This window comes from Pleurodeles waltl, chromosome 3_1 (genome assembly GCF_031143425.1).
Source record: "Pleurodeles waltl isolate 20211129_DDA chromosome 3_1, aPleWal1.hap1.20221129, whole genome shotgun sequence".
Classification (NCBI taxonomy): domain Eukaryota; kingdom Metazoa; phylum Chordata; class Amphibia; order Caudata; family Salamandridae; genus Pleurodeles; species Pleurodeles waltl.
The window spans coordinates 1,305,906,057-1,305,922,398 of record NC_090440.1 but is presented as its reverse complement, the minus strand read 5'-3'; the positions used below and the strand labels follow the sequence as shown (position 1 = coordinate 1,305,922,398).

General features: G+C 43.9%; 1 protein-coding gene across 6 annotated transcripts in view; it reads right to left on the bottom strand.

Moving 5' to 3' along the window:
* MYLK (myosin light chain kinase) overlaps positions 1-16,342 on the bottom strand; it is a 1,681,938-nt gene that overhangs the window by 1,011,978 nt on the left and 653,618 nt on the right. For all 6 annotated transcript variants that reach the window (XM_069224656.1, XM_069224654.1, XM_069224658.1 and 3 more), the window contains one exon: positions 11,880-12,045. In XM_069224656.1, coding sequence (XP_069080757.1) covers positions 11,880-12,045 — 166 coding nt within the window. The remainder of the gene's footprint in view (positions 1-11,879; positions 12,046-16,342) is intronic.

Genomic DNA, 16,342 nt, shown 5'->3' with positions numbered 1-16,342 from the left:
CATGGGTCCTTTTTCATAACAGGCTCTGTGGGCAAGGTGGAGTGCCCTATAATGGATCTTTCTAGAAACTTGCAGCAACTGCAGCTTAGGGGGAAGGAAGGGGTGGAGAATGTACGGTGGCAGAAGGGAGCATGTAATGCTCCTCCTCTGCCTTGTTTGAGGTTTGGCAGGGGGTATAGACGGAGTCCGGGGGTCAAAGCAGGCTTTTTACACAGTGATTTTACCTGCTGGGTTTTCCAGCTGGTAAAATCTGGTTCACTGTTTCCACACCCAGTAAATCTGTGTGCAGGCACACTGGACCTCTTATAATTGTGCTGAATGTAATTCCACCCAGGAATTCGCTCTGCACATTTCCCAGTCAGGGCCCATATCCTCTATGGGCACCTTGCAGGTGGGCTGGTTAGGCAGAGAGAGCACTGTACTATGAGGCATGAGAACCGATGAAAAAATAAACAAAGACTTCTCTACCTGTAAATCTGTTTTTTGGAAGCAGTAGCCTATATTATACTATGTGTATTATAGAGGGCGAGCCAACAAATTACATGGAGAGCCGAGTCATAGCCAAATCAAGCCGGGCAGATGGACTAGCTTAGCTTTAAGAGCCGGTGCACGAGCTGAGGCCTAAAATGCTTGCCACGTAAATTGTGAAACTAGCATCATGTAAAATTATGAAAACGTCTTTAATTTTTTTTTTTTATATATATATTTGGGAACAAGCTGAAGCGTTTCACCTTAGTACGTAAGAGAACTTCACTGTCTGGAGGTGCATATATTAAATGGAATAGTTGTTAAAGAGGAATCTTGAAAAATGTATGCCCCAACCCCATCTGATGACTTTGCCATTAGTGAACTAAGGGCATGATTTAGAGATTGGCGGATGGCGTTACTCCGTCACAAACGTGACAGGTATCTCATCTGCCGTATTACAATTCCATTATGTCCTATGGACATTGTAATATGGTGGACGGGATATCTGTCACGTTTGGGCCGGAGTAGCCCATCTGCCAAACTACAAATCAGGCCCTAAGATGAAAGTCAGCTGACATGCACCCTAAATGTGACCTATATTTATTACATATGGAGCAACGTTATAGAGTATGAAATCAAAGTCAAGAGGTTTTTGTACAGCACACATCTTGGGGTCATGTATTTCAAAGTCCTCTCATATGCAAATATGAAGAAAAAGGAGGCACAGTGAAATAAAATATATGCATATGATCACACAATTTGGTCAAGTGGGGAAGCCATGACCAGGTTTTCTGCCTTCAAATACAGTAGTGGAATTCAGCCATTAGATGGGTATTTTTCACTTTCAACATCGAAGGCTAATTTTTGTCTTTAATTCTTGGCACATGAAGTTTGAGTACACATGAAAGCTCAGCTCATTTAGGGCTCGAAGGTTCAAAAGGACCTCAAGCCGAGCGCTTGGCCTGAGCCTTCTGTGACTCACCCACTTAAAATAAAGGCTTATGTATTCATAGTGCTTTCAGTCGCAGGCCAGGACCTCACAGCACTATAAATGCAAATACATTATTCTCCCATGCAATTACCAGGATGCAGTTTGTGACTGTCTAATTGCACACACATTTATTTTGTATTTAAAGTGAGTACGTTATATATAAATATTAATTTAATTGAAGGTGAAAGGCCCACACTATATTTGTAGAGTGTTTTGTCCCCTTATAGCACCTGACTGCCGCATTCAGGGTCACAGTTCCCATATTTAATGTATTTCCAGTTCTGGTTGACATGCAAAATTCTTGGTAGAAAGCTGTCAGTGCGCCCCCTCTGCGGCACAACCCAGCACAATTGCAGCCCAGGCTAAGACACACAACGGGGGGTGGCTGACGCCCTTTTAGCCCAATGGGCATTGCACTCCTGCTACACGGTAGGAGTGGCCCTTTTGTTGTGTGCTCCACGCCCGGCTGACACACATACCAGACAGGGACCAGAGTAACCACCCCATAACTAAAACAACTGATTTATACTATAGAAATCCGGTTTCTGTGGCAGGGAGAGACATTGCAGAGTAATCACAGGGCTCTCCCTGGCACTGTGTCCTCTGGTGGTGCTTGCTCCGACTACCTGCCAACTCAAATCATCCTGGTGTACCCAATGGTCCCAAAACCCACAAGGCGTCACCTTTATGGGCGAGCACAGCACATCATGGTGAAACAATCTTTCACTATTGGGCATTGCTGCCTGTTGCACAAATGACCTAAAGCTGCAAGCTGGGCCCGCAAAAGAACAGAAGGTGCCAGATCCACGTGAGGCTCAAGCCGGTGCTTGCTGTTTGTTTACTTTGTTTTTAAAGATGCAACTTCTCCTGACATTGAGCCACCTGCAGGAATATCCTGTCGTGTGTCCCCCGGAGAGGATAGGCTACGCAAGAGAGCACAATTTCTTTTGCTGAGCAGGTCAGAAACGATGTATTAATTCCAACTTGCTCTCCTGGTCACCAGAGCAAGAGGACGCTTCAAGGTTGGCTGTAAATTGCCTGGACAGGCAGAGCCCCGCAGCAGTGCGTAGCCAGCACCTCGCACAGGATGTTTTCTTTCAGAGAAGCACCTTCAAATCTCCAGTGTGGAGAAGCTTCACAAATGTGTGACTAATGCATTTTAGTTCGGTGATACAGACACTAGCTCTAAAATGTGTTAGTCCATGTGTGGTCCATGGCAGGGCAGCGGAACCTAGCGTTCAGAAGATGGAGATGCAGAAAATGCACCATAACAGTTTCCATTTCAAGGTTACAATCGGATTCATACCTCACTAGCCAACACAATCAAGGCATCGATGTACACATGTGCATCACGGTCCAGTAATCATTCAGGTCTCAAAGTGCCTTTGGACAGACACATCCTTTAGTGGAACATAACCTATTTTCCACTGTCTCAGATGAAAGAACAGCACAACAGCTACAAATGGACTCCAATTCATAAAGACGCCTATTTCTGAGAGCAGAGATGAGAGAGAATATGGTATTACGGACTGAGATGCCAACTAGGTTAATATCTCGGCATCAGCTCAACATCCTGTGAATCTTAGTAAATCACTTAGGGCCTGATTCTAACTTTGGAGGACGGTGTTAAACCGCCCCAAAAGTGGCGGATATACCACCTACTGTATTACGAGTTCCATAGGATATAATGGACTCGTAATACGGTAGGTGGTATATCCGCCACTTTTGGGACGGTTTAACACCGTCCTCCAAAGTTAGAATCAGGCCCTTAATCTCCTGCATTAATTTTACCTTGTGTAATGTAACTGGTGCTCATGTCAAGCGCGTTAGTACCTTAGGTTCAAGCGCGCTCTATGTAAAGTTGCAAAACAAATTACTTGCTCTTGCCATGTTGTGTGGAACGCCATCACTTGACCTAGTCAAGTGTGTAGAGATGGTGATGCAGCGAGTTGCAGCCCTGGAAGAAATTACTGTCCAGAGACTGTATGCCCTCAAGGAGTCTACTATACCTACTTGATACAGTTTCCAGCTGACAGATACAACAAGCAACATGGCCAGGGTGACCAATGGGAACAACAGAAGGCAAACAAGCAGTGACGGGCAATGGTGGAAAAACAGAGGATCAGACCAAGAAGTGGCAGCATTTACATTTTGCAAGCTATATTTGGAGCAGTGGCAGCCAGGCCTGTGTGCTCCTACAGGTCTATATAAACTCAGCTGCTTCATCAGAGCTTAATTTATAATAAAAGAATACGTTCGGTGGCCTAAAGGTTTTCTTAGAAGCCTGCTTTCGGCATTGGTAAATACCAGTGTTGCCAATTTAGCCAAGCCTCCTTGTGCTTGTTTCTTTCACCTGCCTATACTTCCTGTCCCTTAATCTGACACGTGCAGGTTCATTTTCATCACTCTTTTGTCTCTTCAATACAGTTTTCCTACTTTACACTTCTCCTACTTTCCCCGCTTACTGCTGTTTTTCTCATGCTCTGGGTAAAATTCGACTGATGAAGATAGTCCAGGTCAAAAAATACATGAGTGCTGTTTCTCACGATCTGCAACCACCAGCATAAATGAAGCACTCATGGAACAGACTGAAGTCTTCAGAGTCAAAATGAACTGTCCATTGTCAGTGGCTGAAATTAATGCAAGCATTACCTTTTGTTTTTCTCGCAATACAACACAGTATGGAGAATGTTTTGCTACATTTTTCAGAAGTCCTCAGAGTCAGCAAGTTTGACCCTATTGAACTATTTTAGTTATGTTTCTAGCAAGCTTCACTGATTTGTCGCAAGCAATCTGTAAGGTTGCTTTTGGAGTTCATACACAACCGGTCTGCCGTGCACAGCTCACCTTGTTAATATGTTGACAGCAGAGGTTTGTCATTTACTGTGTGATCATAACTCACTGGGTGCTGGTTCCAATTATATATTCCTTCGCGATGGAGCCAGTGCCTTATTTAATGCTCATATAGAAAATAATTGATAGTTGGAAAGGGTGTATTAATCTGAGCTAATGGTAATTAGAAGATCCTATATTTGAATCGTTTTTGCCCACTACGCCAAACCAGAATTCAATGGGTTAAGTGCTGTACTCTTAGAGTACAACCCTTCCTAATGGCTATAACGGAGGTTATTGTGACTGAGAGAGGGAACTGTTGCCTCATACATACATACAGTTTCTGCTTCACATAGATCCTATGGGAGACTTTTTCTCCATCACCTGTTGGCTGACATCAGCACTGTGCAACCTAGCTGATAGAAAGTACTTAAAGTGACTACCAGCAACAAGGAAGGCTGTACTTTAAATTAGCGAGATGGGAAATCAGACAAGGAAAGGAGAGGTCATCTTGTCAAAGGTCTAGTGCAGAACCCTTTAACGTTATATGAGAATTCGTGTTCAGAAGACGTTTTAATGAAACCTGTAAGAAAATGTAGGTAGCTGAATGTAAGACTGCAAGTACTAGCTTGCTTGATTGTACTCAAAGGGTCCTCATTTCGAAGTCTTTCTGCACTAGTTTCAGTAGAAAAAAAACTTCAAAAGACTCTAAGTCTTATATAGTGTGGGGTGATAATAGAAAATCTTGCAATTTGTGGAGTAAGAACTGACCAGTAGTATTTCCTCCATCATGCTATCTACTGTGGTGAAGAAAATGTTGACAGTGAATTCTACTCTGGATTTAGCACTTCCTCCACTAATCCCAGAATTTTTAACCACTAACTTGTTCCAGTGCAAACCCTAATTTTTAAAACATTTTGCCCTGAAGTGTTGCGCAATAAAGACTCAGTAGGGAAAAAGCTATGTAGATCAAAAAGGATCTAAATATTTACCTTTCATTGTAGAGAATTTGGTGAACTTCTTAGAACAAAAGCAAAAAAAAAAAAAAAAAGAAAAACACACGTTTGGATCATCATTGGACAATATCATTTTTGGTGCTCATTTCTCAATGATGTAAGTGTCTTTCAACCATCCTTCTATCTCATCTTTTTAATAGCAGGTGAAAGATGAAAGTGATACAAATCTTTATTCTTCAAAACAAAGCCTACACAAATCTTGGTTCTCTATACTTTCATTATTTTACACTTTATTACAGATAAGCTTTAGCTAAACTTAATTAAAAAAGGGAAAATCCACAAAACACCAATACAGACTCCTCTAAAGTTCTTCAATACTTTGATTTAAAGGTGGAATAAAATAGGCATTGGCAAAGCCAGTGAGTGTGACCTTAACTTAGCAAAGTGTTTGGTATTCATTCAGTGACTTTGGCCCTCATTAGGACCTTGGCGGTATATACTGCCTACCGCCACAGCGACGGCCGCCAAAAGACCGTCGCTGAGGCTACCACCCATCTGCCGTATCATGACCACAGCCGGATTTGTGCCAGAAGGTTGGCCAGTAGACCGCCACCGGCTGTATTATGAGAAATAATACGACCTGGCAGTGTTCTGCTGGCGGACGCTGCTGCTGGCAGCAGCGCCTCATCCCGTCTGCTGCCAGATGACACCCTGAACACAGGTAAGTGGGTGTTCCGACGGGGGGCTGTTGTGTGTGTGTATGACTGTGCATGCATGTATGCAGGTGTGTGTTGCGTGTTGTATGTGTGTGCATGTTTGGGGGGTGAGTGCGTGTATGTTGTGTTGTGTGAATGCGTGTATGTATGTAAGTGTGTGTGGATGTGTGTGTGAATTGATGTATGCATGCGTGGATGAATGTTGGAATGGGTGTGTGTATACGTGTGTGTGAAGGGGGCGTGTGTGAAGAGGGGGCATGTATGAAGGGGGATCTGGAGAGGAAGGGGGTAGGAGCGAAACCTGGGGAGGGGGGCGGGATGTGACCCTTATCAGTGACAGGGAAAGGATTCTCTGTCACTGATAATGCCTATCGCCATGGTTTTCGTGGTGGTAAGGATGGCACGAAAATCATGGCAGTAGACAGGGTCATAATCCCGCAGGTGGGCCAGTGACTGCCGCCGGGTTGGAGATGGAAGTCTCCAGCCCGGCGGCCGTTACCACCGTGGCGGTCGGTGTGGTACATTAAGTACCGCCAGCCTGTTGGCAGTACTTTCCTCCATATTCCTGCCGACCGCCGGGGTCATAATGACCCCCTTTGTGTGTTGTATTCATCCCCTATGCAATACTGTGGGTCATACCTGTGTGAAAACTGTGAGTAAGGACTTTTGGTGAACACAGAAAAGCACTGCATAGAGGATACTTTTCAGAAAGTGTCAATATTTTCATTCCATCTGTAAGGTAGTCCATATGCGTGTGGTTTTCATGAAATGCAATTATAGGTGACAAATTATTTGTGTCAGTTTGTAATTTAAATGAAGCAGATGACTGTAACCAATAAATTCATGATTTTACACTTAAAACAATATTGTTATCTCATTTGGAAGTGTGGAAAATAATTTAGATTAGTTATGCCACTTTTGTTAATGCGAGACACCATTTAATTAAATTTGGGCGCAGTTTCTGGAGCTCTGCTCAGTTTGCTCCTTGCTCCTTTCCACTCCCAATCTGTGGCTTGCTGCAAGTCTTCTCTTCCCACAATTTCCGTGGAACATGGCAATGAGGTATGTAACAATAGAAAGCATGTATTATGAATGAAACACTCCTCCATGTACCTATTTTGAAGGATTTCAGCTGGAAGTAAGAATGAAGAAGGACATTAGTCTATGGGCTAATGTTTAAAAATGTTTCATGTTGGGTTGTACATTTCTGAGGTGCAGTTGCTGAGGAAGCAATCGTAAGATTTATCTTAACTTAAGAAATGGGTTAGTGTTATGAGCCTATCAAATTTACAAAAATGTTTGATTTACTAATGGGATCCAATCATGATCATATCATACTGAATTTGCAGTTTTATTCATTAACAAGCTTAAAATGTCTATAAAAACCCCTGGTGTGGCAGGATCAAGGGTGACTTCTCATTTTCCTCCCGAGACTCAGTCAGAGTTTTCTGAAATTTTATTTCTCAATAAGATATTGTCAGTACTCTTCATGAGTTTGATGCTTAGAAATTAGAGTGACTTTTATTAACTGACTTAGGGTTTTGCTGTGATTTATGATTCTGTATTCTGAGTCTTTATCACAAAAAGTATGCATTTATCTGTAATGTTTTTATTAATGACTGTACTAAACCTTTTAAACTTAACTTCTATCTAGAACTCAGTCCCTGAATGGTCCCAGTTTTTAATTATGAATTTACTGTGCTATGTTCGGGGTATCAATGGGAAAGGCAGTCTCTTACTGCTAGATTACTGAATAGGAATCGTGGGGCTGAATGGCCCAAGGTAAATTTTAGAATTCTTTCAATGTTGGGGTTCATCAGATTATTTGGGGTTCGCTTCCTACTTGTGCACATTGTTTGTTTGAGAACAAAAAGCCCTATATACAACATTAAAAGTGGTCCTCATTTGTGAATCAGATTACTAAAAAAGTGACCCACATTTACAAACTAGGGCAATTTTAAATGTGTAAAGGCAAGCTGTATAGGTGTTGTTTAAGGCATGGGAGCCTGCATGCATTTGCACTTGCAGCAAACAATATTTGTGGTAGTATCAGAGAGATCAACAGTAAAAACCAGGCTACCAGACTATAAAACTGGCTCACAAACATTAAAAAAACAGTCCATACACTGCTCTGTCAAACCATTCCTTCGGGCACTGCAAAATCGCATTATAAGCCAGTCCCACCATGATCACTACAGCTGTAGGAAAGTAGCACCTTTCTGACATAGTTACCCCCCACTTTTTGCCTGGTGTCAGTTTAAACTTTAGTACACTGAGTTCCTGCTAACCAGGACCCCACATGTCAGTGTTCTCTCCCCAAAATTTAGTTGGTAAGTAATTTTTACACCTCACAATTGGCATACTGGTACACCCATGTAAGTCCCTAGCTTATGGTACTTAGGGCATTGGTACACCAAGGGTCCCCATGAGCTGCAGCATGTATTATGTCACCCAAACTGTGACTCTAGGCCTGCTATTTCAGCCTGTGTAAAACAGCGCAAGCACCTTTCACCCAAGATATAAGGTTTATCTTATATTACGGTCCCTGCACTCTGACCCTATAAGTCACCCCTAAGGTAGACCCTTTAGCCAAAGGGCAGGGTGCATGGTTCTCAGTGTGAGGGTACCCTTGCATTAGCGGAGGTGCCCCTACAAACCTCAGACTCCATTTTCTGGGCTTTGTAAGTGCCAGGAAGCCATCTTAAGGTATGTAGTGGACACTGGTCAACATGAGATGGCCAACAACATAATGGCTTCACCGAACCTAGACATGTTTGGTATCATGCAACTACACCGATTCCAGTGTTAGTTACATGATACCATGTCCTCTGGGGGTCCCCTAGGGGATCCCCCATGTCTTCCTATACTGCCTTGCAGGGTCTGCATTCCAGTCCGTGCTGCTGTCAACCCCAGACACTGTTTTGCCCTCCTGCTGATGAGCCTAACTCGAGCAGGGGAAGGCAGAACAAAGGATTTCCTGTAGAGGAGAGGTGTTACTACCTCTCCTTTAGAAATAGGTGTCTCTGGGTTGGGGTTGGAGTGTGGGTGCCTCTGAGCACCACCAAACTGCATTGAAGGGCACATTTGTTGCTCTCCTTGCATAAACTGGTATGCTCTAAAGCAGGAGCTCCCGGCTCCCGCTTTGGTGCGAAACCACCACTGTGTCCAACTTCTCCCCTAGGGAGGAGCCCAGAACTCTGCAAGGTGGTCACTTGATTCTGCCATCTTGGAAATAAGATGAGAAGAGGCCTCTGGGAGCATCAGACTGGTTAGTTCAGCTGGGTGACATCCCCAAACCTCGCTGATAGGTGTGTCACTGCAGTAAGCGTCCAACCCCGTTCCTGGGTCACTTAAGGGCTTTCCTGAGGGTGGGACTCTAGACTCGTCTGTGGATTCTTCTCTGGAACTGTCTGAAGACTATTCTGCAAGACACTTCTGCAACCTGAACACTGGAATTGCTGCTGGATTTTGCCAGGACCCAAGACAAGACTGCACCTAGTAGGAGAACTCCTACTGCAACTTTGTCCCCGTGCATTGCAAGGACTGTGCAACCTCCATGACTTTTTATCCTCCAGAGCCACAAGAACTCTACCTGCACTTAGGAAAGCAAGAAGGAATCTCCCTTGGAGTGAAGGCATCGACTGGTTTGTGGATCCTGCTGTCCCACAGATTCTTCAAAGCTCTACAACACAGCTGGTGGTTCTGTGGCCCTTCAGAGGTCTGCCCTGTCTTCTTTGCAACTGAGAAGTCTGAGTTCCCTCGCTGGAGCTACTTGGCTGGAACCCCTGTGCTTTGCATCTGTATGTCGCTGCCAAGGTTTGTTGGCTATTCAGTCTGAAGACTTCTTAGCTCCAAGAAGCCCCAGCCTCCAGCACTGCATAGATTCAAGAACAATGTCCTCTCTGCAACTCCTGCGACAAGAGCACCCCTCTTTGCTGTGCTGCTGAGGCCTCCCTCAGGACTTCATGAGCCTGTTGCCAGACAGTCTTGCTGGGGGCTCCAATGATTCCTTCTGGCTCTATTGCTTGCTGAGGGCTGTCCCTGACTTACTTGCAAAGGTAGAGTCTCCTGGACCTTGCTGGTCACCAAAATTCTGCAACACTCCAGGCAATGCTTTCTTGCACTTGCCAAGGCGTGTTGGTGGTTCTGCTAACCACTGACCCCTCTGCAATCTGACGACTGGCATGGGCCGGGCCAGCTTGTGGATGACTTCTGGGATCCTCCTGCATCACCTGAACTTCACAGATGCACTTCATCAACCACCGTCCATCAGGAAAGCATCGGCAAGAAAGGTGGCATTGCCCTCTGCACTGCCTGGGCACTCCTGGGTGGTCTGGACTATGACCTCTTCTTCTGGAATCCATGCCTAGGTTCCACCGACCTGGTCCACAGGTCACAACAGCAGCTGGACAACTGAGGTCCCCATTGACTTCAACTGGAGGTTCTGACACAACTTCATCCCTATGCACCTGGGCTCCCTGGTGTAGGTACTCTGCTTCTCTGGGTATCCACGGGTGGGGGCACTCTTGAACCTCCCTTGTCCAAACAGGTTCCCTCAGGGGCCTCTGGTAAAGGTCCTAAAACTCTAAAACTCCAACTGTGCCTTCCCACATTATCCTATGGACACTGACATGGGGTTACAACACTGCACACAGCGCCTGGGGAATCCTAGCTACTTACCTTTGGAGTTTTAGTGCTTCCCCAGTCCTAAGGGTCCTTGGGTGGTAGTTTTGGTTGGTAGTGATTTTTGCATTCCATTTTTTTAGTATATGGTTTGGCCCCCCATAGGGGACCATGTTATTTTAAGCTTTTACTTACCTGTTTCTGAGTATACGTGTCTATGTTCATATCTCCGGTTAGGAGATATACCAAAGTTAGTTTAGTGTTTATGTTATAATAAATAATACATTGTTTTTCTGACACTGTTGTGGTTCTTTCCTGTGTGTACATCACTGACTGACCTGTGGCCTTAGCTGCTCTCCACAGCTACCCTTGGATAGCTCTGGTTATCTAGAACCTCGTAAACTATCACTAAGGGTTGCCTGGACTCAGTACAGGGTGCCTCACCTACAGGTGTACAACATATACTGAGCCAGCCTCCTACAACTGCACAATCAAACAAATAGCACTGTGTATTCATGACAGGCTAAGGCACCTAAAGAGCAAGCACATTCACACAAAAAGTCATAAATCATCAAAGGAAGTACATCAAAGAACATACATTAGGTCTTAATTACAAGCTACATTTCACATAGGTACTCTTATAAAACGACTGTATGATGTCTCAGCATTAACCCTAATGAAAAATCAAAAGGAACCATGTAACCATTCCTAAGATGCCAGGACCCTTATGAACAACCCACATCAACTATTGCAAATCATAAAACATACATGAAAGGCTTTGGCTGAAGAGGGCTGACCTAAAGCCCACTCTCTGTACTTCATATTGTAGGTTTTCAGTAATTTGTGGCATGAGGTCTTCCAGAACCTAAAGCTGTCTATAGCCAGACCACCAGTAATGAAATAACTGTTGTTGCCTTAACCCTATGCCCCACAGTGACGAAAGAAACTTCTGCTTACATATACACACAGATGATAAGTGTTCAGACCGGAAGCTATACTGGAAAAATAGGGACACCAGGTACAGCAAATTTCACTTTCTTAAAAACACAGCAGGCAATTAAAGAAGTAGGAAGAGACACAAGAGCAGTTTGATCAGTTTCACCAGGCAGTCTAATGCAAGGGAATCAGAAGTTGCATCTGACCCTCTTAGACGCAGACTTCCGCAGATATGAGATGTGGAACACAAGTGAGGAACTGACGAGCTCATGGAAGGGATTTTTAACCATCTATTCAATGTCTCTATAGGTTGTGGTGTGAAGCAGACTTTGTAATTCCTTAGTGAGATTTACTTACCTTAAACCAGTTTACTTGAGGTGGTGGCCGGCCGGTTATTTTACAGGAGAACTTCCCCATTTGGCCTTCTTTGACAATCACTTTACTGGGCTTGGTGACAAACTTTGGTGGACTTTCACCCCAAATGCCTGCTTTGTTATCCACCGTTGGACCCAAAGGTCGCCCCCTAGAACACATGCATGAAAGCAAATTTAAAAACAATTACAATAAATTATAGCTATTGTGATCCCTTGCATTTAAAACTTCTTAATTTACAGTTAACCAACAGAATAACATCAACATAAAGAGATGCATCAAAAATACATGTTGTGGCTCATACTGGACATAAAATCATACTATTGCTAATTTATTTACTGATGCGTTAATTATGTGGAAATTTCGTAAAATATATGAAAATATCTCACCAGGAACTACTAGCATCCAAGTCATGGTGTGATGGTGGGAAACTAACAAATCTCGATGGAAGCAAGTAGTTGCAGCTCGCTTCGCTCATGCGGGACGGGACAGGTGAGGTGCATGGGGGTGGAGTGGAGTGGGGTACAATTTAAGTTAAAAAAACTAAAATTAAAAAAAACAATCTTACCTGCAAGCCGACGTTCCGCTCCTCCGTCTCCTTTGCTGCATGCAGGCACAGGCTCTCAGCCTGCCATGGGCCAATCCTGACAGTATTAAAACTACAACCATTTTGAGTGTGGAAAACTACCTACGAGAGATGCATGTTTGGTGTCCTCAGCTTTTGAGGGTGTCCTCTCTGAAAAGCCTGCCACCCATCCCTGTGAGGAGATCTACTTGTACTTAAAATTATTCCAACGCAATAGAAATTCAAATACTGTGAATCACTAATGTGAATTTGCACTCAGAAAGGAAACTACTCGCGCAACCAAGTGTAACTTATGTGCGCATAAAGCTTTGTGAATTGAGAACATTGAATCTATACAGAATTCATTTACAAAGACATTGGGGGTCATTACAACTTTGGCAGGCGGCTACCGCCACCCGCCAATCTGTAACCGCCGTGCGGCTGCCAATGCAGCCGCACTACAGCAGTGCCCATTTGGACATCACCGCTGGGCTGCGGGCGGAAACCAAGTTTCCGCCCGTCGGCCCAGCGGAGATGTGGGCCGCAACATGGGAGCCGGCTCCAAATGGAGCCGGCGTGTTGCGGCCGTGCGACGGCTGCAGTTGCGCCCGTCGCGCATTTCACTGTCTGCATAGCAGACAGTGAAAAGCCACATGGGGCCCTGTCAGGGGGCCCCTGCACTGCCCATGCCAGTGACATGGGCAGTGCAGGGGCCCCCCAGGGGCCCCACGACTCCCCATACCGCCAGCCTTTTCCTGGCGGTTCAGACCGCCAGAAAAAGGCTGGCGGTTGGGGACTCGTAATCCCCTGAGCAGCACTGCAAGCAGCGCTGCCCTGGCGGTTTACAACCGCCGGGGCCATTGTGGCGGAAAACCGCCGGCCCCCGCGGTGCGACCGCGCGGAGTAATACGCCAGGAAGCACCGCCAGCCTGTTGGCGGTGCTTCCGTCGAAACAGCCCTGGCAGTCTTGGACCGCCAGGGTTGTAATGAGGGCCATTGTCTTTTTTGATAACCTGGCAGGGATGATCTCTAAAAGATATAATGGAAGACTCTTGCCCTTGAAGACTCCATGGCAAAAAAAAAGGATGCATCATAATTCTTAGAGGACCTTTGGTCTCTGAAGAACGCATTCTGTGAGCAACTGTTCTACACAGAATGTCATCCCACTTCCTAACACCCTCCATTTACCTATCTGAGACATCACTAGGAACGAGGGAGGCATGTTGCACAAAAATCTTGATCATGTATCCTTTTTGGCCAGTTTAACAATGTGCAAAATGAATTGACTAAATGCCCTGATGAATGCACAAGATCAGGGCACAAGTCCTAAAAAAAGAAGTGAGGGGATTAACCAAGTTAGGCAGTATTCAAGAGACATTACGGCACATGACATCATATGTGACATTACAGGAAGTGGCATCACAACCAATGACTTTACATGAAGTGACATCAGATCTTAAGACCTCACACATAAGTTTAGCAGATCTATAAGGAGTATATGTAAACAGTCCTGATTTAGTCAGAAAACTTTTTCTTCTGTAAGCTACACATAAACCAATGTCTTTTGTCAACGTAGAGCTTCCTTTACCCAAGGAACAAACTGTTTCCGCAAGGCATATTAGTCCATATACAGCACATTTCCATGTAAATGAAATTGCTTTACCTTCCTGTGCATGTAACGCATACGTGACACAAGGTAATAACACAGGGCAATGTGCTGCGTTCCGTTCGTGTTTTTTTTCTTAACAAATTAACATAACTGGGATATGTGTGGCACTATAAATCCCCAAATAGATTTTCTATCAAGGTTGTGTGAGAAAAGTGACGGAACTCTGAAGCAAAACCTGCCCATCAACCTATTAAATTTTGGGGCATATTTATGAGTGGGTTGTGCCATGCTTGCACCACGCAACGTGGTACATGCGTGGCCCAAACCACTAAGTCATATTTTTTAAGCCACGCAAAGTCGCTTTGCATGGCTTTGAATTGGGAAACACCCTGAACAACTAGGTCCTAAACAACTACTTGCCTAAGCCACTACTGCTAAACAACTAAAAGGTTTCTACAATGAAGTACTGAACAGCTACTGTATAAACAACGATTTTGCCTGAATAACAAATTTTAAGGCAAGTTTTTCTTTTTTTTTAATGGTTTATTAGTTGTTTAGAATGTATATATCTATATATATGTTGTTTAGAATATATATATATATATATATATATACACATTCTAAACAACTAATAAACCATTAAAAAAAAAACTTACCTTAAAATTTGTTGCTCAGGCAATCATTATTCAGGCAAAATCGTTGTTTAGACAGTAGTTGTTCAGTACTTCGTTGTAGAGACTTTTTAGTTGTTTAGCGGTATAGGCAAGTAGTTGTTTAGGACCTAGTTGTTCCATCACATATTCCTTTGAATTGCTTCGAAAATATGGAGTGAGGCAACGCAGTGCAAATCCCTATGTTTTCTTACTCTGTCCGGGGTAGACGTTCCATGGGTGTTGCAGTGGGTTATCCCCCGCAACTCTCATGGATTCTGACACATTCCCAGATTTAGAAGGACTTGTAAACCTGTGAATGTGCCAAAATCTGACGCCTACCAGGACAAGCATAACAAAGAGAAATATCTTTATTCTTCCTTGTTTTTTCCTCTTTCTGTGTGTAAAGGTAAATGCCTCTCAGGATTGCTTTTGTGCAGGAAGGTGCTCCTTCTTGCACACACAAAAACAATCCTGCATCCAGCACTGGCACCCTTGTACCATGGTGCATGGGTGTCTGTGTTGGTGCTAGGCTGCCAAAAGGGCACCGGAGCAGGGGGAAAGGACAAGAATGCGCCATATTGGATAGGTATGGCATATTCCTGCACTTTCCCTGTGATGCAGGGCAGCACAGCAAGGTGACTTGGTGCGCTGTGCTGCACTGCGCCAAAAAGCTAATAATGATGGGCCTTGTTTTATAGAATCTCTGACACAAAAAAAAGGAGAAAAAGGACAGTAAATATGTTCTGCTTATTTGGTTGCAAAGTCTGAATTTTTAAATATAAATTATGGGTTAAGGCACCTGCTGCAGAGATCTCTGGGTGCCCAATAAATCTGAGGAAATAATAATGGTAAGATACCTTTGGTTGTTAACGTATTTGCTGGAAAGATCTGTTTTTTTCCTAGTGCCCGTTTTGTAGATAGGTGAGTTACTGCTTTTAACAGAGATACTTTTCTTACTTGTTCATAAATTGTAATCCTTTGAATGTAGCGCAGTGAGCTACATAGGACAATATGTGACTCCTACACCTTCTAACCCTCACTGTCTTATGTAACCTATCCTGAACATTGATGTACAGACGTGTATGATTTTTTGTCAATGTAATGAGTATGTGTGATGTAAAGCTCTTTGACACCCTGCATTTTGATAAATAGCGCCAAACCAGAAATAAAAAATATCAGTATTTAAATTGCTATTTTGTGTATAAATACTAGGACAGACCAACACATTTGACACTCTTTCAGTGCATGAATATCTCTCATATACAGAGACTAAAACAAAGTCAAAGCCGCGCTGCTTAAGTGTGAGAAATGGGGTTTTTGGTTGGCAGTCAGGTTACCCTCTGTCCAAGCAAAAGCCCTCACTCTAGTCAGGGTAAGTCACACACAATCCAAGGTTATCCTGTGCCCACCCTCTGGTAGCTTGGCACGAGCAGTCAGGCTTAACTTAGAAGGCAATGTGTAAAGTATTTGTGCAATAAATCATACAATACCACCATATAGCACCACAAAAATACACCACACAGGGTTTAGAAAAATATAGAATATTTATCTGGGTAATTGTAGGTCAAAACGATCAAAGTTGCAATACGAATTTGTAAAGATATCACTGAAGAGTGATATT